Source organism: Strigops habroptila, chromosome 8 (assembly GCF_004027225.2).
Source record: "Strigops habroptila isolate Jane chromosome 8, bStrHab1.2.pri, whole genome shotgun sequence".
Lineage (NCBI taxonomy): Eukaryota > Metazoa > Chordata > Aves > Psittaciformes > Psittacidae > Strigops > Strigops habroptila.
Window position 1 is genome coordinate 31,791,848 of NC_044284.2, and position 22,502 is coordinate 31,814,349.

At 35.1% G+C, this 22,502-nt stretch overlaps 1 protein-coding gene across 10 annotated transcripts in view; it reads left to right on the forward strand.

Annotated features, from left to right (window-relative positions):
* NAALADL2 (N-acetylated alpha-linked acidic dipeptidase like 2) overlaps positions 1-22,502 on the forward strand; it is a 494,598-nt gene that overhangs the window by 348,347 nt on the left and 123,749 nt on the right. For all 10 annotated transcript variants that reach the window (XM_030494655.1, XM_030494657.1, XM_030494654.1 and 7 more), the window contains one exon: positions 19,951-20,094. In XM_030494655.1, coding sequence (XP_030350515.1) covers positions 19,951-20,094 — 144 coding nt within the window. The remainder of the gene's footprint in view (positions 1-19,950; positions 20,095-22,502) is intronic.

A 22,502-nucleotide genomic window follows, 5' to 3' on the forward strand; every position in this document is an offset into this window, starting at 1 on the left:
TGAAGTCTTATATTCCAAATAGACATGAGACTGTATGTTCCTTAAAAATGTGTTACATGTAAACAGTATTTGCAAAGATTGTATAATTGTATTTAATGAAAAATGAAAATTTCTTCAATTTCTTAATCAACAAAGATTAATCCATAGTGTAAAAATGTCAATAAATACCTGTCAATCTTCTGTTATAGGATAAAAAATAATGGAGAGGTGCCTAGAACTGAAGATACAGTCTAAAGTTCTGGCCATTTTAAAGTTTTTAGGAGTTTTAGCTGACATTAGGATCAGAATTCAGTCAGAATTTTCCACCTCTGAGTTACTGCAAGGGCAATTTAATTGAGATAAAAATTGTCACACCTGTGTAGCTGGTCCAACAGCATTTCAGAAAGTGTTTTGAAGTTGGGTGTTTGGGAATTAATTCAATTTGCCAACACATGTCCACACATCCTTCTCTGCTGTCATTACCTCCACTTTTCTTTTTTTTTTTTTTCTTTTCTATTATCATTCAGAGCCTGTCTTCCTTTTGGATTAGGTACTATTTCCTATTTTCATACTAACTTATAAGATCTAGTAAAATGCCACTGAAATACAGAGGAAACTCATTCTTTCCCCTTTGAAAAAGTTGCTAATAAATATAGCTGTTACAGTATATCTGGGGTTGGTTTTTTTTTGGCTAAAACACTATTTTGCTTTTGTCTGTAGTTGACTTATTTTTGATGCATGAATGTTTCACCACTAGTAATGTAAAATATTTCAGACTGTATTTATCCATTCATCCATTTCTAGGTGGTGTCTACAATATTTCTTCAAAAAGGGATGCTGATCTGTAAGACGTGGCTAAACTCCCTTGGTCTTGTTAATAGCAAAACTGCTTTCTAAATTAGTCTCTGAGCAGGCAAAAAATCAGCTGAATTGTGCCCTTCATTATACTACTTGCTTGTTTGTGTTTAAAACTTTTTCCAGTCAGCATTTTGAAGACATTAGCAAAGAAAGGCTCATTTTAGTCTATCATTACAAATGACATTTTGCTATTTATTGTCCATTACTTGTTATTTATCATAGACTAAGCCCTGCAGTTATTTGAAAGAGTCTTCTGTTGTCAATAGGAATACTCTCTGTAGAACTAGTAAGTTTTCCCTGCTACACCTGCTACTTTAATCTACATTTACTTTTATGCTTAATTAATATTATTCCTGTTTTGAAGAGACAGTTAATGCTGTTTTAGAGGTGAACTTTTTTCAAAATACGTATATTTATTTTGCATGAAAAGGTATTTTTTATATATATATGTTTTTCTAATGCAAGAGCAGTGATTCTTTTGTTAATCTCCATGTGACTTCTGGTTTATACTTCTGATTTGTTTGTTAAATACAGAAAATATCTGTCAATTGATTTTTAGTAAATTGTATGTTTGTATTCTGAAATAATGAACTAAGGTAATGAAGCAAAGGGAATCACCTTTGCCTTTTGAAGTACATGCAACTGGGAATACCATTGCCAAGCTCGGTTGTATTATAGCTGGTAGTGGTGCTATGCTCATGAAATATGTACTGAATCCTTTACTTTAGGAAGGAGCAGCTGTAGAGATTAATACTGTTAGGTCATCTTGGGATGTATTTGAACACCTGACCTTGCCATGTTCCCCTTTAGCCATTGCAACTATTTATCATCTGTGAGCTGTTCATTAAGTAATCCTGCATATTTATGAAAAAATGTATTGTAGCTCTGGACCACAGAAGAGGAGCATGAGGATATTAGTGTGTAATAATTTTAGTATCTAAGAAACATTATTTAATTTCTCTTAGGAACAAAAAGAGTTTCAGTATCACCAGCATTTGGTATTTTCTATTAATTGATAAGTGCATAACAAATGCTTCAGCTTCTTCTGAGTGTTTGAAGTTTAGAACACACTGTCCCATAAAAATCTTTAAGAAACATTGAACACAACAGGATGTATGTAATTTGATTCTATTTTATCAAAGTCCTGTATGTTTCATAACTTTACAATGAAAAAAGAAAACAAAACCCCAAACAGAAAGAATACAGCAAATTTGTAGTAATTCATCTTGCTAATGAGCGCAAATATATTATTTTAGTATTGCAGATTAGCATTTGATGACTTGAAAACCTGCTTGAGAAAGCACATGTAGTTAATGTAGGTGAAACCAATATACCACTATGCACAGTACTGCAAAATAATTAACAAATCCAGCTTTAGCCAGTTAACCTGCTGTTTGAAAACAACCTGGGAAGAAGTTGGGCTTTGGAAGTATCAAAAGTGCTTATTCTATTATAGTTGTCTGGAGTTAATTATTTTGAAAGTACAGTGAAGTTCATGTCTGAATATGAACTTCAGAGTAATTACCTACACACTGAGCACCACATATAGATATTTAACTCAAGGTTTTGAAATAGGACGAAATTATTCAGCATCATTTCCAGATATTAATTTTTTAAGTCCTCATTTCATTAAAGGTTAAAATATTTTTTGGAAATGAGCATTCCTCAAAATATTTTAGGCTAAAAACTATACTCTGAGTTGCATTTTCAAAATCTTGACCTGAGAATGTTAATATTTCTTCAGTCAGTCATAAGCAGGTATAAACTGATTGTAGTAAAAATATGTTAGTTTGTACTTCTAAACAATCTGATCCTTTGACTGTGAGCATACATTCAGATTATATAGCTCTTGTAACACAACATCGTACAGTATTGCTTGGTTAAGAAGGAGTATCTTGTGGCTAGGCCAGGTAAATGCGTGGGTTTCCAGTGCAAATTGGCACACCTTTACTCTTAGCACACATAGATCATTGTTGGTAGCTGTCAGAAGTTTTTCTGTAATCATATTGCTTTAGAGTTTGACTAAACTTATGATTTATATACTCAGTTATCAATAATTATTAAGTCGAGGTAGAGTCACCTTATCAGCCTATGATTTGACAAGAAGCTACTCAGAACTTGTTTTATGTCAAGTACATGGCTCAGAAGGAACATCTTTACTTTTCACAAAGCCAAAGTGTGGCTTAACTCTTTAACATAATATTGTTTATTTCCCTTAATTTTTAAAGAAAGTGTGCATTTTAAAGAGTTGCCAGAGTGCTTTGAAGAAGGCTAATGTCATGATAACTAATCTATACTGTACTTGTAGTTTAATTTCCTCTTGCCATTTCAAGATAAATGTACACCCTTCATCAGAGGTATTTCTGTGAAATTTTAGGGCAAACAATCCAATTGTAATTGCAAGACCGACTTTGTACATGATCCAAGCTAAATAATTTTGCCATCAATCTCATAATTAATTTTAGTGCATATGTTAGAAATGCATTAGGTCTTGATTATTGATAGTGCTTATGAGTGCTTCTGCATGAGTAGTTCTAGTATTTTTGCATTTTAGACAAATACCTTCAGGTTATTAATTGCAGGTGTGCTTCCACTACACCACGTTGCTCAAAGCCCCGTCCAGTCTGGCCTTGAATGCTGCCAGGGATGGGGCAGCCACAGCTTCACTGGGAAACCTGTTCCAGTGCCTCACCACTCTCACAGTGCAGAACTTCCTCCTAATATCTAATCTAGATCTACCCTCTGTCATATTAAAGGCAAGAAAAGCTTAAAGCCCAATGTTGAATAAGAGTGTGTAACAGACACAGTTTCATTTCCTTCTTCAGCCTGATGAAGTTCCTTTGGAAATACTTCATGAAAAACACAAGCTTCTGGGTGATGAGATGCCTAATGCGAATACCATACACACTGAAAGTGGCCAATAATTCTCAAAAAACCCCATATTTTTTCCAAAAACTGTGAGAAACAGTCCAGTGACCATTTCAAGAAGCTTTTGATCTAAATGGAATGACTTTATAATATCAACCCTGGACAAGGAATATATATTCTTAAGAATACACATTTTTAGTTACTGCTTGAAAAATACAATTACATGCAGAGTCTGAATGGCACATCAATATGAAGGACTTCAGGTTAGGTGAAGGATAGAAAAAAAAACCCACAGTAGTAAATGAGTTCATATTTGTGGTGTTAACTAAGTCTTTCTACGAACAGAATTAAAAATGGTTTCATTTTAAAATTCAGTAGCTAAAATATAGGGAACACTAATGAGCACACTCCCAACCAGTGGTAGAAACATACAACTTTTTTCATTAGGTTTTAAATGGATTTGTTTGTGGCCTTTTTTCTTTGGGTTTTAAGCTAGAGGTTAACAAACAGAATTTGAAATACTTATAGTAGGAGACAAAATTATTGAACAGATTTTTAAGGAAGTATAATTAGCCAAATTAATCTCAGGCAATACCTTATTCTGCTCAAAAAACTCTGATTGGAAAATTATTATTTAAACAAGCTTGCATATATAACAATGTAATTTTGTTATTAACTTATATAGATTTATAAATAGTGGATGTTTCATCAATACAGGTCCTATACAATCTAATTATATATACAAAGTAATTCAGTAAGGAAGATAAATAAGAGCCTGTAGAAAATTCATATTAATGTATTAAATAATTTGGGTGATTGAGTGTTTCAAGTTTGCTTTTTCTGTTTCCTCTTAGCCCTTTATGTCTTCTCAAGAGTAAGTCCCACTTTTTCAACTTCCACTCTTGAGATTGGATTTTTGTGAGAACTGAATCAAGGGGCCAGATTTTATAACAATTACGTATTTCCTTAATCTCTGTGTTTTCTATCAAATTGGTTCAGGCAGAATGCAGAGTCTTTTATATATACAACTATTTAACTAAAATGTATTTGGCATCTTCTCAGCAGCTAGCTTTATGTCTGTGATCTCAGCAGCGATGACTGAGATGACTGTGACTGTCAAGAAGGTAATGGAACATCTTTCAGATGCCTTCCCCGTCTTAGTCCTAAGATACATTTTCAAAGGATAGCAGGATTTAGAATTGCTTAACCAGATTAAACCAAAATTGAATAAAATTAAATTTTAGTTAAAATAGAGTTGTACCAAAAATAATACTTTGTGCTTTTTCATGTAGTAAAATTTTGCTTGGTTTATAGCATTTAACATCTTTTCCACATAATTATTGTTTCGATGTTTGTGCAGAAGCCATCCAAAAAGTAAAAGCACAGTAAAAAAGATCAGGTCTATCTGCAGACTAAAGTAGTATTTTTGCCCTCTGGTCAGTTATTACTTATATATTCGACTTGTTTACTGCAGTAGAACTGCAGGCAGTAAAATTAAATTATGAAGTGGTAACCTGAAATCATGCTAAGGAGTACTTGAATTTTGGCCTTGTAATAAATGGTGATGTACAGCTAAGTTGTTCAGTCAGGTCTTTCTCACTGACATAAGTGTCCTCCTCCAGCATACCATGTGTGAGAATGAAATGTTGTGTGCAGTGAATGCATGGAAAAATATTTGATCTTTGAGTGGCTATAAATATTTTTTTCTGAGCAGAAAACATACAAGAGGACAAGTGGAACTTTCTTACAATACTCTTGGCAGGAAATTGTTTATTATAAAACTGCAAATGCTAGTTTGCACATTTGCATGAAATACAGTACCTGTGACAATAAAGAATGATGCTACACATTGTAGAGGCAATCACATAATATTTCATGTGTCAATTTAATGGAACAGTGCCAATGGATTTTACAAATGTGGCTTCTATTTCATTTCTCCCAGTACTGAGAAGGAGATGAAATAATATGGAAGTGATGATTACTTGTGACACATTCCTTTTATGAAAATAACTGCTTTAACCCATGTTGTTATAATGGTTCATGTGTTCTTTTTATTTATATTTCTTTGTTTCTTTCAATGAGACATATTTTTTGTCTCCGTGTTTGTGCTTTTGCCTATCAATGTGATAGAGCATCTATTATCTATTGTAAAGTTGTGGTGATAACTTGCCAACTTTGTGTAATTTCAGGCAAAAAATCCATGGAACTGAATTGTGACAGTAAAGTAGAATCAGAACAGAGGCAACATTGAGGCTTAGGTTAGCAAATGTGTTTTGAAATAAGTGCTGGATGAACTTTACAGTAATGATTAAGTGATGTAGGAGAGTAATGCTGTGTTTTTCCCATGGAAAAAATCCTGGGTGAATCTTGTGTTAGTATGACAGCACATCAGAGCTTTTTAACAAATAAATCTTGAAGGTAGGATTTATTTGCTCAGACATGACTATGCTGCTTCTAGTTCTGGAGCAGTCACTGTCAATGGCAGCTGGGCGGTTCTCTGTTTCATGTGACATGGGTTTCGTGTGCGTGGGTGTGCATGCACATGTGTGTATTTGTAGGCCATAATAAAGTTTATTTAGATAGCTGTGCCATCATACTGCTTTAGTTATTGAATCAGAAGCCTGAATAAGGGGATTTTACTGTAAGATCCAGACACATGCACAAGTTCTGAGTCCCGGGTAGAATTCTTGTATGTTTCTGTATATTTCACTTCTGACATTTCATGAGTCTTCTTGATAGGTGTGGATGCTGTGGATCTGTGAAGGATTGAGGTCCTGTTGTCAGAGACAGAGATAGTCCTTGGAGATATCACAGGAGAATAATAGTAAGCTGTTGAAAGGGAGAATGTTTATTAGAACCGCCCACATTTATGAGGCGTTTTCAAGATATCACCATTGCAAATATCTGTAACATTGTTAAAAAAAAAAAAAAGTGTTTGATACTGACCTGTGACATAAACAGCTCCTCTTCTTGGTACAGTTTTTGCAGACAGTTTGATTAACGTTTCTTCCATGAACCTGCATGTTTTTAAAGAGGCAGATCGTCTGGTCCATTGCAGTTTCATCTTGTGAAAACAATTCCTTGCTGCAAGCTCTTTGCTAGTACTTACAGGAAAGTAGTGGCAAATCTGGAGCATCCTCTGTAGTGTATTATATTGTCTTCCAGCACCACTCTTTTTACAGCAACAAACAAAAAATAAAAGAGAGTTGCCTTGTGTTCAGGAGTTTAGTTGGGGTGCAGATTTGCAATTGAGAAGTAAGATTTGCATAGGCATTTGTGTTTGCCTATATATATTCTATATGCTTCTAGGTATTATTTGAAATTCATTAAACTTCAGGGTAACAGTCAAAATGAAACTAGATACATATTGATTTCTTCTCCTCCACTGCTCTTCTGGGTTTCTTCTAACATAAGTTTGCTGTAAAACTAGAAATAAAAAGAGGAATGGATTTCCTGTTTGCCTATGACCTGAGCAGGCTCTCCACTTTTAACATTATAGAAAAGAACAAAGGAAAGTTCAGTGCTGCAGTGTCCCTTTATATTCTTGCAGTAAGATATGAGCTAGGAAGGGTATGTTCTTTGAGGGAGCTATGGAGAATCTAGCCTTTTTATTTTTTTTAAAAGGAGAAGGGACTGAAAATGAATAAGGAGAACGTGTATACATTAATTATAAACAACACTGTAACCCTGCCCAAAGGAATGGGGAAAGATGTAGGGATCTTTCCTGCTTATATTTTGCTTCTGGAATGTAGTATTTCAACAAAATACCACATCTATAGGAAGAAAATTTAGAACACAATGAAAGCTAAAATAAAACAGTTTTTAAATCATTTGAAGAAAAGATAATAGAGGTTTCATTGTTATATTTAATCAGGTTAACAAATGTATCTGCTGACTTAAATATTTCAGTATCTGGTGTCAGCGTCAGCTTTTGAGGGTAAGACACACTGATGTGCCTAGTCCACTACATGACTCCTATGGTATGCCATACTGATTACTTAGAAGGGAGGAATAAAGGGATAGTATAGTTACACATTTTGATTCTGAGGGGAAAATAGGCCGATAAAAACTATTAAAAGCTAGGATCATAGAGTTACACTGATGCCTTTCAAAATCAAAGGAACTGAGATAGATAACTTTCAGGTTCACCAGTTTAATAGTCTCATTTTGCAGCAAAGCAGGTAAAATATTTAATTTTAAAATATCCAATAAATAATTGAATCACTGATTTTAATGTTTTAAAATATCACAAAAACGTCTTGCCAGCTAATTTTAAAAAGTTAACTCTGGCGCAGGGAAGAATATGTAATGATAGTTGTATGTGCATTATCAAGTTAATTCTCCTGAGAGCTGAGGGGCCACTAGAAGAATATCATCTGTGCCTTTTCTTAGACAGGAGGAGGGAAACCTATTTTTCAATATTTTAGTTTTGTTCTGTAAAGTTTCTATTGTTTTCCACGTTCATGTTTCATTGTACTAGCACTATGTTTTCTTTTTGCCTTTCCAAGTTTTTTTATTCTGTTAGGGTGTTTGGTTTTTTTCAGATCATTCTCTTCTTTAAGAACCTGAGATCATAACACTCCACTGGCACTAATAGATTACTGCCAGTGAATGCAATAGTTTATATGTCAATATAAACTAACCAAAAACATTAAAAAAAAACCAAACAACAAAACCAAAAACACAACAAACCATGAAACCAAAAAGCCAACCAAACAATAAGAAAGTAGTGCCTGCATCATGTCTTGAGGGAATAAAGTTCATTTCAGAAGAAACAAAAAACTTTTTTTTCTACAGAGCAAAAATACAATGCAGTAATTTACATCTGTGGAAATACAAGCTGTAACTGGAAGTAGCATGGTAGAGGAGATTTGGGTGCACATGGGGCTTATACCTGTGAAGGCTCCTTTGAATTGAGTAGGAAATTTATAGAGAAATTTAGTATTCATCAGTAAGGGGTTACTGTAATTTAAAGAAGGCAAACACCAAAGTATCTCTGGTATTTTAAATAAATTTCAAAGCATTAGTTGATTGGAAGGGACATTTTCCATTTAAATTGGTTTTAAGTGATGATTCAGATTATAATATTCTTATTTTCTGCAGAATTTTAATAGCTATATTTGGCAATAATCTCCAATCTATATTTGTGGAATTGTTTTTCCTAAGTATTTACTTTGAAAAATAATCCTAAGTAGCATTTTTCAAAAATATATGTAGGAATTCATGTTTATCTTAAAATTTACATGACTTACAATTTACATGACCTTAAATGTAATATTCTGAAATGATGCTGCTACTTTACTCTTCTTTAACAAGAAATTATTTTTTAACTATTGCCTCCTTTTTTATTTCAAATTTTCTTTGCTTTTCATCTTCCTAACTCAAATTGTCCTTCAATTTCAGGGAAGTTAGCCTAAACATTTACTTGCTCCTCAACTCTGTTATTTCAACAAAATTACATATTTTGCATGTTTATCTCGGGTAACATGAGCTGAGTTGTGCACATTACATCCATGATGATGGAAAGCTTCTTACAAGAGGTGGTTCAGAAATCATTTAGGGACAAGGACTCTATTTGGAGGTATGAATCGATATTCACATACAATGCGCTCTTGCGCACAAAATAAAATCCAGTTCTCATGGGTGTTTATAACAGTCTTCTGAAGCTGAATACAGCAGTTACACTAGTCAGCAAGAACATAATAAAACATTGCAAATACATAAAGAAGTTCTTAAGTAAATTAAATACCATTTTTTGTATCTCTGAGGAGTACTGCAAATAGATTATAGTTTATTTGTGTCTGTTCTGTAATCCAGGAAATGAACCAGTATGTTACAAGACTTCCCATAGATTCAGAATTTCAGGATTTTCAGAGCATAGCTCTTTTTTCACAGAATTAATTAGGGATCTTAAGAACACCTATATCTTCATTCTAGAAAACTGTAATTTGAGCTTGACTTGCCATATTTTTTTCTTCAGTAATTGTAATCAAATTATTACTGGTACATGACCAACTATGTCTACTATATCTGATCTTGGAGGTGATGAAAGATTAATAAATTAAAGATGAACTCAGAACTTTGAACACTTTGGTTGCAATCTGACTTAAAAAAAAAAAAAAAAATTCTTCTCTGTATTTAAGCATACTTTTTCAGAACTGGATAGAGTTGTTGGGGGTGGGTGGGTGTGTTTAATTGCTCATATGCCTGATACATAGAGCCAGAATTTAACTTCAAAATCAGCATCACTGCATTTCCAATGGCATTCTCCACAAAAAAATAAAAAAAAGAAAAGATTTCTCATTTAGAAATCTTTTGCCACTAAGATCATGCTAGTGAAATTAACACTGCAACTTCCTTATTATTTTGGTATTACAATTAATCCTGCTAAAACAGAAAATGCACACTAATTTTGTATCATTTTCAGACAGAATGTTAGAGGCTTTCTTGCTTATAAACTGTTTTCTTGATGTATCCTGCAATGCCTAAAAAAAGTTGTAACAAAGTTACAGCACATCAGGGCTCCCGATTACATCATAATAGGAGACTGCTGGCTACTAATGTTTACCAATGAATTGTTTTGCTGGGGGAAAAAAAAACCAGACAGCAGACTGGTGCTAGTTTGTATCTGACTCCCTGGTTATCTCAAATTCCCCAAACGTTACATTTTTAGATCCAGAATGTTGGTGGGTTTGTTTTGTTTTGTTTTTAAATCCAGCTATTCTTATGGTTGGGGTCTAAGTTAATAGTTAGAAATTGTATTGGTACTTCAGATGGATAAAAGAAGTGCTTCTGGCTGCGATCTTTGCATCATGTTGGGGAGACACTTGATTCGGACATCTGAGTCCTTGATAAAGATGAATAGTCTAGATTACACCGTAATGAGTGAATCCTTATTTCCACCTATTGCATTTGCTGTGTTTGGAGTTGGGGCTGCCACTATTGGTTAGCAAACATTCCAGATCACTACTTGCTTGCTTTCTCTCAAATTCAGAAGAGACAGTATACCCATTTGAGGCTTTGGGGTTGCTGTTCTGCATGCAGCTCAGCCCACCAGATCACTGTGCTGCCCTTCAGAGGGACCTCAGTAACCTGGAGGAATGGGCTGCCAGAAATCTCATGAAGTTCAGCAAAGGGAAATGCAGCATCCTGTTAGAGGAAGTAATAAGCCAGGCACTAGTACCCTTTTGGGGTACAACTAGCTGGAATGCAGCAAGGCAGAAAATGAGCTGTAGGTCCTGGTGGACAGCAAGTCAAGTATGAGCCAGCAACACAATCTGGCAACAAAAGTGGCTAACAGCATCCTGTGCTGCATCAGGAAGAGCGTGGTCAGCGGGTAAAAGGACGTGATTTTTCCTCTTCACTTAGTACTGGTGAAACGACACCTGCATTGCTGGGTCCAGTTCTGGGCTCCCCCATACAGAAGAGATGTAGACGTTGAGTGAGTGCGGTGAAGGATCATGAAAATGACTAAGGGATTAGAACATCTGGCATATGAGAGGCTGGGAGACATTGAATTTGTTTACTCTTGAGCAGAGAAGTCTCGTGTGGGGGTCTTATGAACATGTGTAAATACTTGATGGGAGATGGAAGAAGATGGTGCCAATTTCTTCTACGGGGCATTCAGGGAATAGAGGAGGAAACTGAAATACAGGAAATTCCCCTTATGCACAAGGAAAGCTTTTGTATGGTGAGGGTGGTCAAGCACTGAAAGAGGTTGCCTGGAGAGGTTGTGGCATTTCCATGCTTGGAAATGCTCAGAACCCCAACTGGATAGTAAGCATTATTGAGGCCTGAGTCGACAGAACACATGTAAACCAGCATTTTTTACATATGGACAGACAGTGAAGACATACTGTTTGTTTGCTACAAACTTTGCAGGAAGGAACCAGAAACACGTGCAGAAGTCTGATTCAATGTATATGCTGTGATTCAGTATTTAAATTGGTCCTTGGGCTTACAAGGGAATTCCTGTTGCTTTTGATTCCAATTATGTAATTGTGTGTATGCAAGCATCTGTCCATTAGGATCTGACTTTCTGATCTGTCATTACTCAACTACTGAATGATTATGATAGGTCCGCCAGTTAGTTCCTTCGTAAACCAGATCCTAAACCAGTAACAATTTTTTTTTTTCTTTGAGAATTGGATTATCAGGCTCTGATTTATAAAATCTAAGGTGAGGTGGTGCTACCTTACAAATCAAAATACAAAGCTGGTTGTTTTATTGTTTTGGGTTTGTTTTTTTTTTAGTAAGAACCCTAGAGCACATGGAACCTACGAATTTTGGTGGGTTTTTTTTTCTTAAAGCTATAAGTAGCTTTTGAATTGATGTGCATATTTACATGTCATTCTGTGCCAAGGAACAATCACTTTATGTCCTAGACGACAAGAGTATTCTCTGTAATTGTGGTTTGACAATACAAAGATTTGGCGGGAATTGAAGGAATTCCTGCCACACCATCTACCTCCTTGTCCCAGCTTACTTCCTATTCTGCTGATTTATCTGTTAAGAGCACTGCTGTGATATGGGTTGGGGAACTGATCTAGCCTTAAAGAACTTCCAGAAAGTTTGCTGTTCTGGTTCATAGTATGGCCACTGAAACAATTGTGCTGGCACAATTAATGGCACTGCAGTGTGAGAAGAAGAATAAGTAACAAGCTGGGGGAAAAGCAGGAGACTTCAAACCCTTGGGTGACCCCATATATTATCAGACTGAAGCCAAAATGTGCCTTTCCATGATTTCAAACAAATATGGAGGAGTAAATCAGAGATACATATTACTGTAGGAAAAGCATAGTGTACCATAGATAACATATGCAATTTTATTTCATGTAGTCCACTGAATACATAGGCAGAACGTGATTCTGAGTCATTCCGGTGTTCACTACATGCTATAAACAAAATAATTGGTATCCTAAACCTGTCATTTTTAGTGTTTTCTTAGAGATTTTCTATTTCCATTCCAGTCCTTGTAGAGTGTTATAGGGCTTTTATTATTTTTAATAACAATAAATCTCATTATTGTGGGTAAACAGGACTCCATGCTTGTTCATAACCAGATCAATGACAGCATATGTAACCTGATGCATATTCTGGCTGCTGCAATCATATTTCACCTAAAGGAAGACAGTTATTTTACTGTTTGTATTCTTGATCATCACTGAAGGAAAGGAGATCTGTATCAGTGTCTTATTTCTATGTTTGTTGTTTGTTTCATTATGGCCATCACTAGTGTAGAAAACCAAGGTTTATTTCATGAAGGAACAAGCTGTAAGACCAGCCTGTTAACTCTTGAATGTGCGAGAAGTCGGCTATTTCTTGAAGTGATTAACAGGAAACATAACTATTCTATGATTCTATAATTCATACAGGAGGTTCTTTGTGCCTTATCTGTTAGTGTGACTTAAAGGTCTCGCTGTTGAGCTGGATCCCCGTGCTTGGTGGCTACATGAATCTTTTTTGCAGGAGGGAGATTAATCTTTGGTTCTGCTATGCAAACGTAAAGTACCAATGCCAATTATTGTCCATTTTCATCGTTGTATCTTCTTCAGAAAGCATGGGAGATATAATAGCCAGCCAATTACTGTAACTAGCCATAAATTAGAGAAAAGCTGTGTGCCCAGAGTACAAGAGCAGCTGTGTTATCATCATTGCTGGTTTTCTCATTGTGGGCTGCTATCAGATAGAAAAAGGAAACCAGCATCAGGAAAGATACGAAGTCTGACAGGAATATGGCCCCGCAGATTGGAAAAGGTGGTTATAGAATCTGAGTATTATAACTTTATTTTTTAAAAGAAATGTCATTTACTTACCTTGGAGGTAAAAAGCATTATGGAAGAAAATGTAAAATGCTTATGTTCAGGACTAAATGTGTGTCTGCTAACAATATTATAAAATATGAAGCATGGAATAGGTGTCATATCACTCACGTAGTTACATACTCTTATATAATCTGATGTTTTCAAAATTCTTGCTTTCAAAAAGTATTTAAGGGAATGATCCAGGCTAGCAGAATGTGAGATCCAGTGATATATTCTGTGTCCATTTAAAAGGAGCAGGCCACATTCATCCGTAGCGCAACCAAAGTCAAGGGAGCAAACTTCTGCTAGGGCTGTACCCAGCATATATAAGCAGATGGGATGGATGCAAGTACCTCATAGACACAGACCAAAGCATATTTTTTTCAAAATGTTCTATAATTTCAGTTTCAGTTTTAAAAGCTACCTCTGTGATACATCAGTTTGAATTGTGTTCCCTCATGCGCACACACGTGCATACACTCTTCCCTCCAGATTCCAGTTTGGTTTTTTTTCTTTTTCTTTCTTTTTTATTCTTGCTATTTGTTTAAATATTTTTAGAAGGGAACAGGGGGATTAATGAAATGTTTTTGCATCAGTGTATCGAAGCAGTTTTGCTTTTATGAAATACATGCGTTGCTTTTTATTCAATTTCTCTTAAAAAGAAACAAGACTGACAGTATTTTTAAAGTTCGTTAAATAGGCATTAAGACAAACGTGATTTGCACTAAGACGCAGGGGAGTGACTTGTTTTTTTCCTCTTGCATATTAGTTAAACACATTTCCTTGAGAGGGAGGGAAAAAGATGACTGAGTTCTAGAGGCATATTTTCTTCTCATATCAGCTGTAGAATTTCTGGTTTTAAGGACAAGAGAAATCTGTTTAAAGAGAAAGTTGGGGTAATATATACCCAGATTTGCATCTACTCTATTGATAAAATCTGATGTAAAGAAAATATAGTGAATATACTTTGTAAAGCAAAACAGTGTCTCCATAGTTTTATGTATTTTTGTATATATCAGAGAATTTATGGTCATCTTAACTCTGGGGAATTTATCACAGGTGGCGTGATATTTTGGGGTTTCTTCTAAACTCTTTTCGTTCACTCTTGACATCATGAAAATTTGGAATTTTTAAAAAGGTGTTTTTGAACAAGTTGATTCATCACCAATGCAAAGAAAAATTTTGAAATGTTTTTTCTGATACTTTCTGAGTACTTTCAGTAACTTAGTTTCCTTCTAGGTGATCCTCACTGCCTTTAAGTTCTGTATTTTCTGTGAATGTGCATAAATCTTTTATAGGCACAGACATCTTTCTCACCCATATGTGAAATCGGTACATTTCTAAGCATCCCTTGTCCATTTGTGAATCATGCAACCTGAAATGTAAGCTGCCACAATACTCTTGTAATTGGGAGAACAGTTCATCATCTCATGCTTCATTGCCTGTAAAACTGCTTTGAAAGTCCTTAGTCGGGGCTGCTGTTAAAATCCCTGGTTGCAGAATTTCAGTCTTTTTTTTTTTTTTTTTTTTAACCAAAGAGAAGCAAATGTTTTTCTCTTCCTCCATATTACTACCAGAGTCTAGTGAAGCAAAGTGCTTCAAAATTGGCATATGTTCCACACTGTAATTCTGGTGGAAAATTCACAGAGAACTGAAAAAAGACAGCAGAAACTCATTGTTACCACTTCCACTCCATAAGTATCTGCTGCAGGTTCTGCTCTTCTCCCTCAAATCTTGATGCATAATGCAAGTGCAAGCCCTCTCTATCAGTATTAATTGATAGTGTGAAGGCTTCATTGAAGGATGTTTTTTGAGTAGGAAGAGTCATGTCTGTCTTAAAAATGGTGCTCATGAACAGTATTGTAAGCAGCTGTAGCTGAAGATGTAACTAAATAGCTGCTGCACAGCAGAATTATGATGTTTAATAGTAGAGATATGGTTTTATTATCTAGAGCTACCACCTGGCTTTTGGAGTCTCCCTGCAGTAGACACCGAAGAGTCCCTTTCATTCTGAGCATGTGATTAGATGTAAGTCAGGAAAACCACAGATGAACTGATTTTGCGGGAAGTTTAAGGAAATCATTGTGGCTAGCTTCATGAGAACCAGTGGAATCCTAAGAGCTGCTGAATATCTGAGCAGAGTTGGGGGGAGCGGTATACAAGTCAAAGCTCATATAATTTGAATGTCTATAATGTTTATACATCTTCATTTTTGTCATGATTAATAAAAGATCAAGTGTTGACAAAAGGAGGTCCAGAAGATGTGCTGGGAATGTGTAAAAGGAAGGATACCTCTTTTATAGAAATGCATCGAACAAACTCTTCACTTTGGGCAGTTGAATGACAGAACAATCTTATTTGACCAAATGCACTTTATTCTGTCTTTTATGCTCTGATTTATTCTCGTCGTGTGCTGTGAAGTCCTGCTTGGAGTGTCTGTTCTCAGCATAAAACTGTTTGTCAAATTTCTATTAAGCTTAAGGTGAAAAATTAATGAGCCATTCACTTCAGATATTTCAAAACTAATACTGCTATAGTATTAATGCAGCAGAAAGTCGAAGATGTGGATATGTACAATTATGGTTCAGTGTTCAGTCAGACTTTTCCATATTTTGTGGGGAACATCATTAAAAGAGTGTTTCAGGTCACAGAAGGAATTATTTTAATGAATTTAACTTTTTGGACAGTTTTGTTCATTAACTTTTTGTTTTATCAGATCTGGGTGGAGAGTGACTTTATTAAATATTAAATATAAATATCGTTATCTGATTCTTACAGATAACAATTATATTTTATATTCTCTCTAATTTTTCTCTGAATCTGGAATTTAAACGAGAATTAACAGAAAGTTAATTCTTATAGCACAAACCTTTTAGAGAAAAATAAATAAAAGTCTAATTACATAATTCTGAAGAAGCTGTGCCTAAAGCAGTATTCTTTTGACTAGAGAAGTATGACATGGTGACTAACTCTCTTCTGTTTCATGTGCTTTGATTTTTCAGCCTTGACGAAAGTCATTGAAACAATGGTAAAGTTGTACTTCAACTCAGAATTGAGTGGCATGTGGTACACAAGTATTACTGTTAAATTCTCCCAGGAAAAGCTTTCAGAAATCTCATTTTACTTGGATTACCAGTTGGTAATTGGTTACAATACCATTAAGTTAAGTGATAGAACACTGTGAGATGCTTGGTTACGAGTGTGTATCCCAGCCTGAGCAGTATGGAAACTGATGCGCAATGTTTGTGCTTATGTTGAAAAAGAAAACACAAAACAGAGTCACTGCAAAAGTAGAAATGTAGTCCTATCTGTGTAGAGACCTTCTAAAGATTGCCTCTTTTTATGCTCCTAAAATTAACTTAATAATTGATTAGCATATTTTTCTTCTTGCATTCCAGCATGTTCTTTAGGGTCTTTCTTAAATTAATAGCAGTTTTAGGCCTGGCACAGTTAGATTATTAGATTTCCATAGATGAACGAATTCTTTTTCTTGGAAGATTTTCATGCTATAAAACTGAATTTCATTGCAAACAAAATGTCATATTTAAATTATTCTCAAAGCATTTGTTCTGCTTGCAGATCCTGAAAGCACTATGTGCTCCAAGGAGTTTGTCAACCAGCAGGGAAAGAGCAAGTAGGAATCTCACGAAGTTCTTCCAATGCATTGGTTTCTCTGTGAAGTTGCACTTCACTATTTTGCACTTGGTACAGCACCAAGCCCATGAGTGTTTTTTAAAAACTAATGAATGATTGTGCTTCAACTGGTAGCCCTGGAAATACCCAGATTTTTCAGTGTGTATTATGTTATACTGGAGAGATTGGTCTTGCATCTTTCCTTTTTGAATCCTGATCATGATGCATATAGCTTTACTCAGCCTCTTAAATGATGTACTCTTACGAGTACATCAACTCAACATCAACAACAACTGACAAATATCTGGCAGATGGAAAGGAACTCTTTTTTCTTCTTCTTCAAGCAGTTTTTATGTAAAATCCAATATGGCTTTTCTTATAAATACTTCAGAAAGTTCAGTTACTAGGGAATCATATAGATAAGGCCTGAAAAAGATGTCAAGAGGTTATCTAATCTAGCACCTTCCCTTAGGGAAGGAATCGACCATAACTACATCATTCCTAACAGATGTTTGTTTAATATTTTCTTTAAAAAATTTCAGTTGTAGAGATTTTACCACCTGCCTACGCATTTCTTTTTTAATTCCTTCTATTAGAAAGTTTTTCTTCCAAATAACTTAAATCTCATTTCTATATTTTAAATATTTTTGTTTGTCTTTGTTGTTGCATGCACTCCATCTTATATCATGAAATGATTAATTTTTAAACATGGGAGATTTTCTCTGGTAAGTTGTTCTTGAAAGTGTACCTTTCACAGTTTATTCAGGTGTGAAGTTCAAGTTGTGGGTAAATGTAGAAAGGAGAGATGCTTTTCATCTATAACAGTTTAAGATTTATCACTCCTGTAATAGAGTCTGCAGATTGACAAGCAATGGATAGAAAATAATGTCTGTTACACATCTCCGATGGACATTTCAGGATTCCTTTTGATTCCAGAAACAGACTCTCAAAGCTTGAGGAAGCTGATTTTACCACCAATTTAATCAAATAACAACTTTGAGGGATGTTAACCCTGCCTAACTTCAATAAGACAAAACTTTTTCTAAATTATGTTTTGGACAGGTTTCACCTTTCCACTTAAAAATTTGTCTAATTCTCAAAGTGAGCACTGATAATATTTCCACTGCGTGTAAAAGCTGAACAACATTTTTTTTTCCATAATTAAATGACATAGCATTGGTTGGTTTTTGCATTATCATTAAGAAGTAAGATATAAGAAGTCTCAGGCAGTTCCAGCACAAAAAGAAGAAAAAAAAAAAAAAAACCCAGGATATGTGTGGATTTTTTTTTTATATTGTGATTCAGTAATAATGCTTCTGATAGTAATTTTATAAAAAATTAATAGAACATGTGCTGCTGATTTCTGATAGCTTTGTCACTGTAGTCACACAGAATGTAAAGGGTGCCTTTTGGTTGTGAAGAACTCCATGTCATCAGAAAATGTGGTATTTGTTTTATAAAGGTCTCGGAAGAGAGGCCTTGTATTCTGAATCCCTAGTTGGAAGTTTGGAAATTATTCAGTAAGGGCAGGTGTATTGGAAGGCTTTTAGACTTTTGCAGGTTGATCTAGGACTGTTTTCTGCCCTGTGCTGTGAACTCCTTTTCTGTGGTAAGATTTTTGTCTGCAAGATGATTCTTGCTTTCCATGGAAAGAGACGATGTTTTTATTAGGCCAGCTGAAATAGTTGAGAAAAACAGATGAGTGTGGTATCCTGAAGTGCTTCAGGGCATTTCCATGTGCAGAGTTTGCCTTTTTTTTCCGGTTCTATTAGTTGGTCTCCCAAAATATCTAATTATCTCATCAGAAACCTTCCCATGCTTAAATGCTGGACAGTCATGTGAATGGAAACTAACATTTTTTCAGTTAAAGGGACATTTTAAAACATGTATGAATCTGCTGATATTGTGAGTTTTGTGCTGTGGCTTCTGAAGATCTTAAATCTGTAAATGACATATTCTGATGCTTTCTGATCTGTACCTTCCTCCACTTGACATGTCTGTGCAGTACACTCTTATTCCAGACCTCCTTCAGCTGAGCCTTCAACCTTCCATCAGGGAAACACGCCTGCATTATATTATAGTTACCTTAGCTGCATTGAACCCACTTTCAGTCAATGAGGTGATCAGATTGTATTCTTTAAAAGGATTGAGGGCGGATATAAAAAAAAAATTCAGGCTGTTTGGTACATGCAAGGAAGCATGTCTCATCAAGTTGCCAGTGTATCGTCAACATGCAGCATCCTCTGTGGTATGTTTCTTGTCAGAGTTCTCACAAAAGCTCATTTGTGTGATAGCTTGCCTCTAGTTCTAGTACTAAGTAGCACGACTTCTGCAGAATTTAAACATTATGGTATCCCTGGCAAATCTAGCACCCTTATCAGTAGCAGCATTGTCCAGTACAGACAGATACTTATACAGTATTTCAGGTTGCTTAAATGTCTGTAAGGCTCTGTTCAGTTCTTACTTGAATTTGAAAGTTACTGCCAATAAGTAATTCTTTTTTCCACTGATTCCTTTAACTGTGCACCGATTTAATTTGTTGTGTTTAAGTCACATACCATCTAATGTTTTCTTTGACTCTTTGCCAATTTCTTTCTTGTGAAACTATTCCCCAAATGCTATAATGTGTAATTTTGTGGCACATGTTCTTTAGGGATTTTTTTTATTTTTCCCAGTAAGGTAAGTACAAAGTAACAGCTGTCTATCTAAATCAGTTGTTTTAAGTTCTATTGTAGATACTTGCTTTATGCAAAAGAAAAATCTTCTAATGTTCATTCATTAAATTGCTGTTCTCTTTCTGTTGTTTAAGATGGAAGCTACAGGCAAAATCAACTGAACCTCACAACATTGTTAGTACAACCAATTTCTGCAGTGCTTGCCAAAAAACTTGTTTCCTTACCTGAGGACACCGTCCAAAAAGATAGGTGTATACCCCTCCAATGGCCAGCAGCAGGTAATGCTTTATAAACATCTTTTGCTTCTATGAAATGTTCTTCTAGGACTCCAAATCCATTTTCCATAACTGTATATAACTAAGAGGTACACCTGATTATGAGTATCTTTTGCTTTGCTGCTTTCTAGAAGAGGCTATGAACAATCTAAAAATCAGATGAAATCTGACAGATGGAAGTGTTGGTTAAAAAAAAAAAAAAAAGAAGAGTGTTTTAGTATAAGACGTTAAGCTCTAATTCTTAATATTTACTTTAAAAAACATCTATCTAGATACCATCACCAGGGAGATTTTGTTCTACAGTGTGGTTTGTTCAGCCTCTTTGTACTACTAAGAATGTGATTTTGATTTTAAGACACCAATGGCTGTACTAAAGTTATTCTGTGTCTTTTTTATGCTTCTGGTGCAAAAATACTGTAATTCTAAACAGTGCTGCATATTTCTGTGTATCTTAATTTCTGTCTGCTATAGAGTAAAGAATGTATTATTGTCTGAACCTTCAGGCACCTTTTCCTCCAAGTTTTCCCAGGAAAATGGTCATCATGATAATAACAAAAAACCTTGCATAGACCTGGATGTAACGGAAGAATGCATTCAGAGTATCTCTTCAGAGATAATGCCAGTAGCAAAGTCATACATATTATTGCTTGAACATACTTATTGCTGATGTGGCGGGGAAAAAGTTAGAACACAGTCTTCCAGCAACGTATTGCAGTGTTTCAATGAAGTAACGCCTTCTAGATAAGGTTCTAGATGAGATGCGTATTTAAACAGCTATTCTGTCTTGATTTTCATTTTGTGCTAGTATATCTTTCACTACAAAAAAAAGGCAGAAAAAATTTGTATTTTATTATAACATTTGTTTAAGTTAATTGATTTGAACCAGTAGTCTTGGAAGGGAATAGGCAAATTAAATTAGCCACTGTATCCTGTCCTAAATACGGTGATGATAACAGTAAAAGCACATTATAGGGGCAAGCATTGTACTATCACATATGTGCTATATCACTTGTTCATTGCTTTTGGAAAGTTATTTTGGAATAGAAGTACAATACAGCAAGTCATAAAAAAGGTTGATTAATTTTGACTTGCATTAGCATTTGTAGTTATACGTACTAAAAAGGAAGGCAGAAAGACCTCAGGCTTCATGGCTTAACCTGTTGTGGTTAGGGAGAACTATTGCTTTCCATGCATGGCTGACTAGATATATTAAAGATTAACTGATCTTCCCTACAACCAGTAGATAAAGACTATATAAACAAGAAAGGGTCATTTTGGAAGAATCAAGTGCTTAACTATTCCAGGTGGGATGTGTGAAGCTTCCTCGTGTTGTAGTTTTCAACAGCCGAAGTGCCCGAAGAAAAGGATGATCTTGAGGTGGCAAATGGCATTCATTTTAGAATGATAAAAGGCTGCGTTGTGTATGTTTCTCAAGAAGCTTTGTGCGGCGGCTGCAGGACAGAAACACTTAAAGGATAGCTTATTCTGTTGTTTGGTTTTTCTGTGACACATGTGGCATGTCTATTTTATTACCCTGAGAAGACAGGAATTCTATGTGGTGGAAAATTTCATGAAAGAAAGAATATTCCAAGCTAGCAGTCTAGTAAAAGCCAATCTGTGTCTGACTTACTCTGAGTGAGCACAACAGCTTGTGTCTGATTTCATGTAAAGCTTCTGAACCACAGTAATTCCTTTTGAATTTATTTAAAAAAAATGTTGATTTATAGAGCAAGTAGGGTCTATGATAAGAAGCCTTGCCTAATTCTATAATGCATTATGATAGATTTTGCCTTGAAATAATGGTGAAACTATAGATGTTCTGAAGCATACAATGTACTTAGTGTTCAGTAGCAGCCTTAACAGAAGAGGTAAAAGACTGGTCTTATGGTAAGAAATCTTGTGTAGATATTTAATAATAATAATAATAACTAAAGAGAAAATGCTGAACAGAGCAAAGCATATGAGAATAGTGAAGGCTGAATTTTCAGTCTTCCTGTTGATTTGCACAAACGTAAAAGAGGATTCACTTCTGACATAGAACTCATCATTTTTCTGTCAAAAGCGGTGAACTAGCAATTCAGATGATTGGTTGGTTTAAAATTTGTTAGAATAAAATGATCATCATTCTCTCATCAGTATGTTTCAAAAAGCTGAACAGCAGATTCATCACTAATGATTAAACATATCCAGTTTTCTCACAGTGCCTCTTTTTTCCCTTAGCCTTGCAGTTTTCAAGAGACATAATGTGACAGAGGGAGTAGGAGGATATGGAGAGAAACATCCGAGATATATTGAGTGCTTAGAACCTACAAAGTGAACAGTGGGAATGGAAGTTAGTTATAAGTTTTGTGTTAGTTAAAGTTAGTAATTAGATTTGCTTTTTGTTTAGTATGGTGCGTCGTTGATAATCC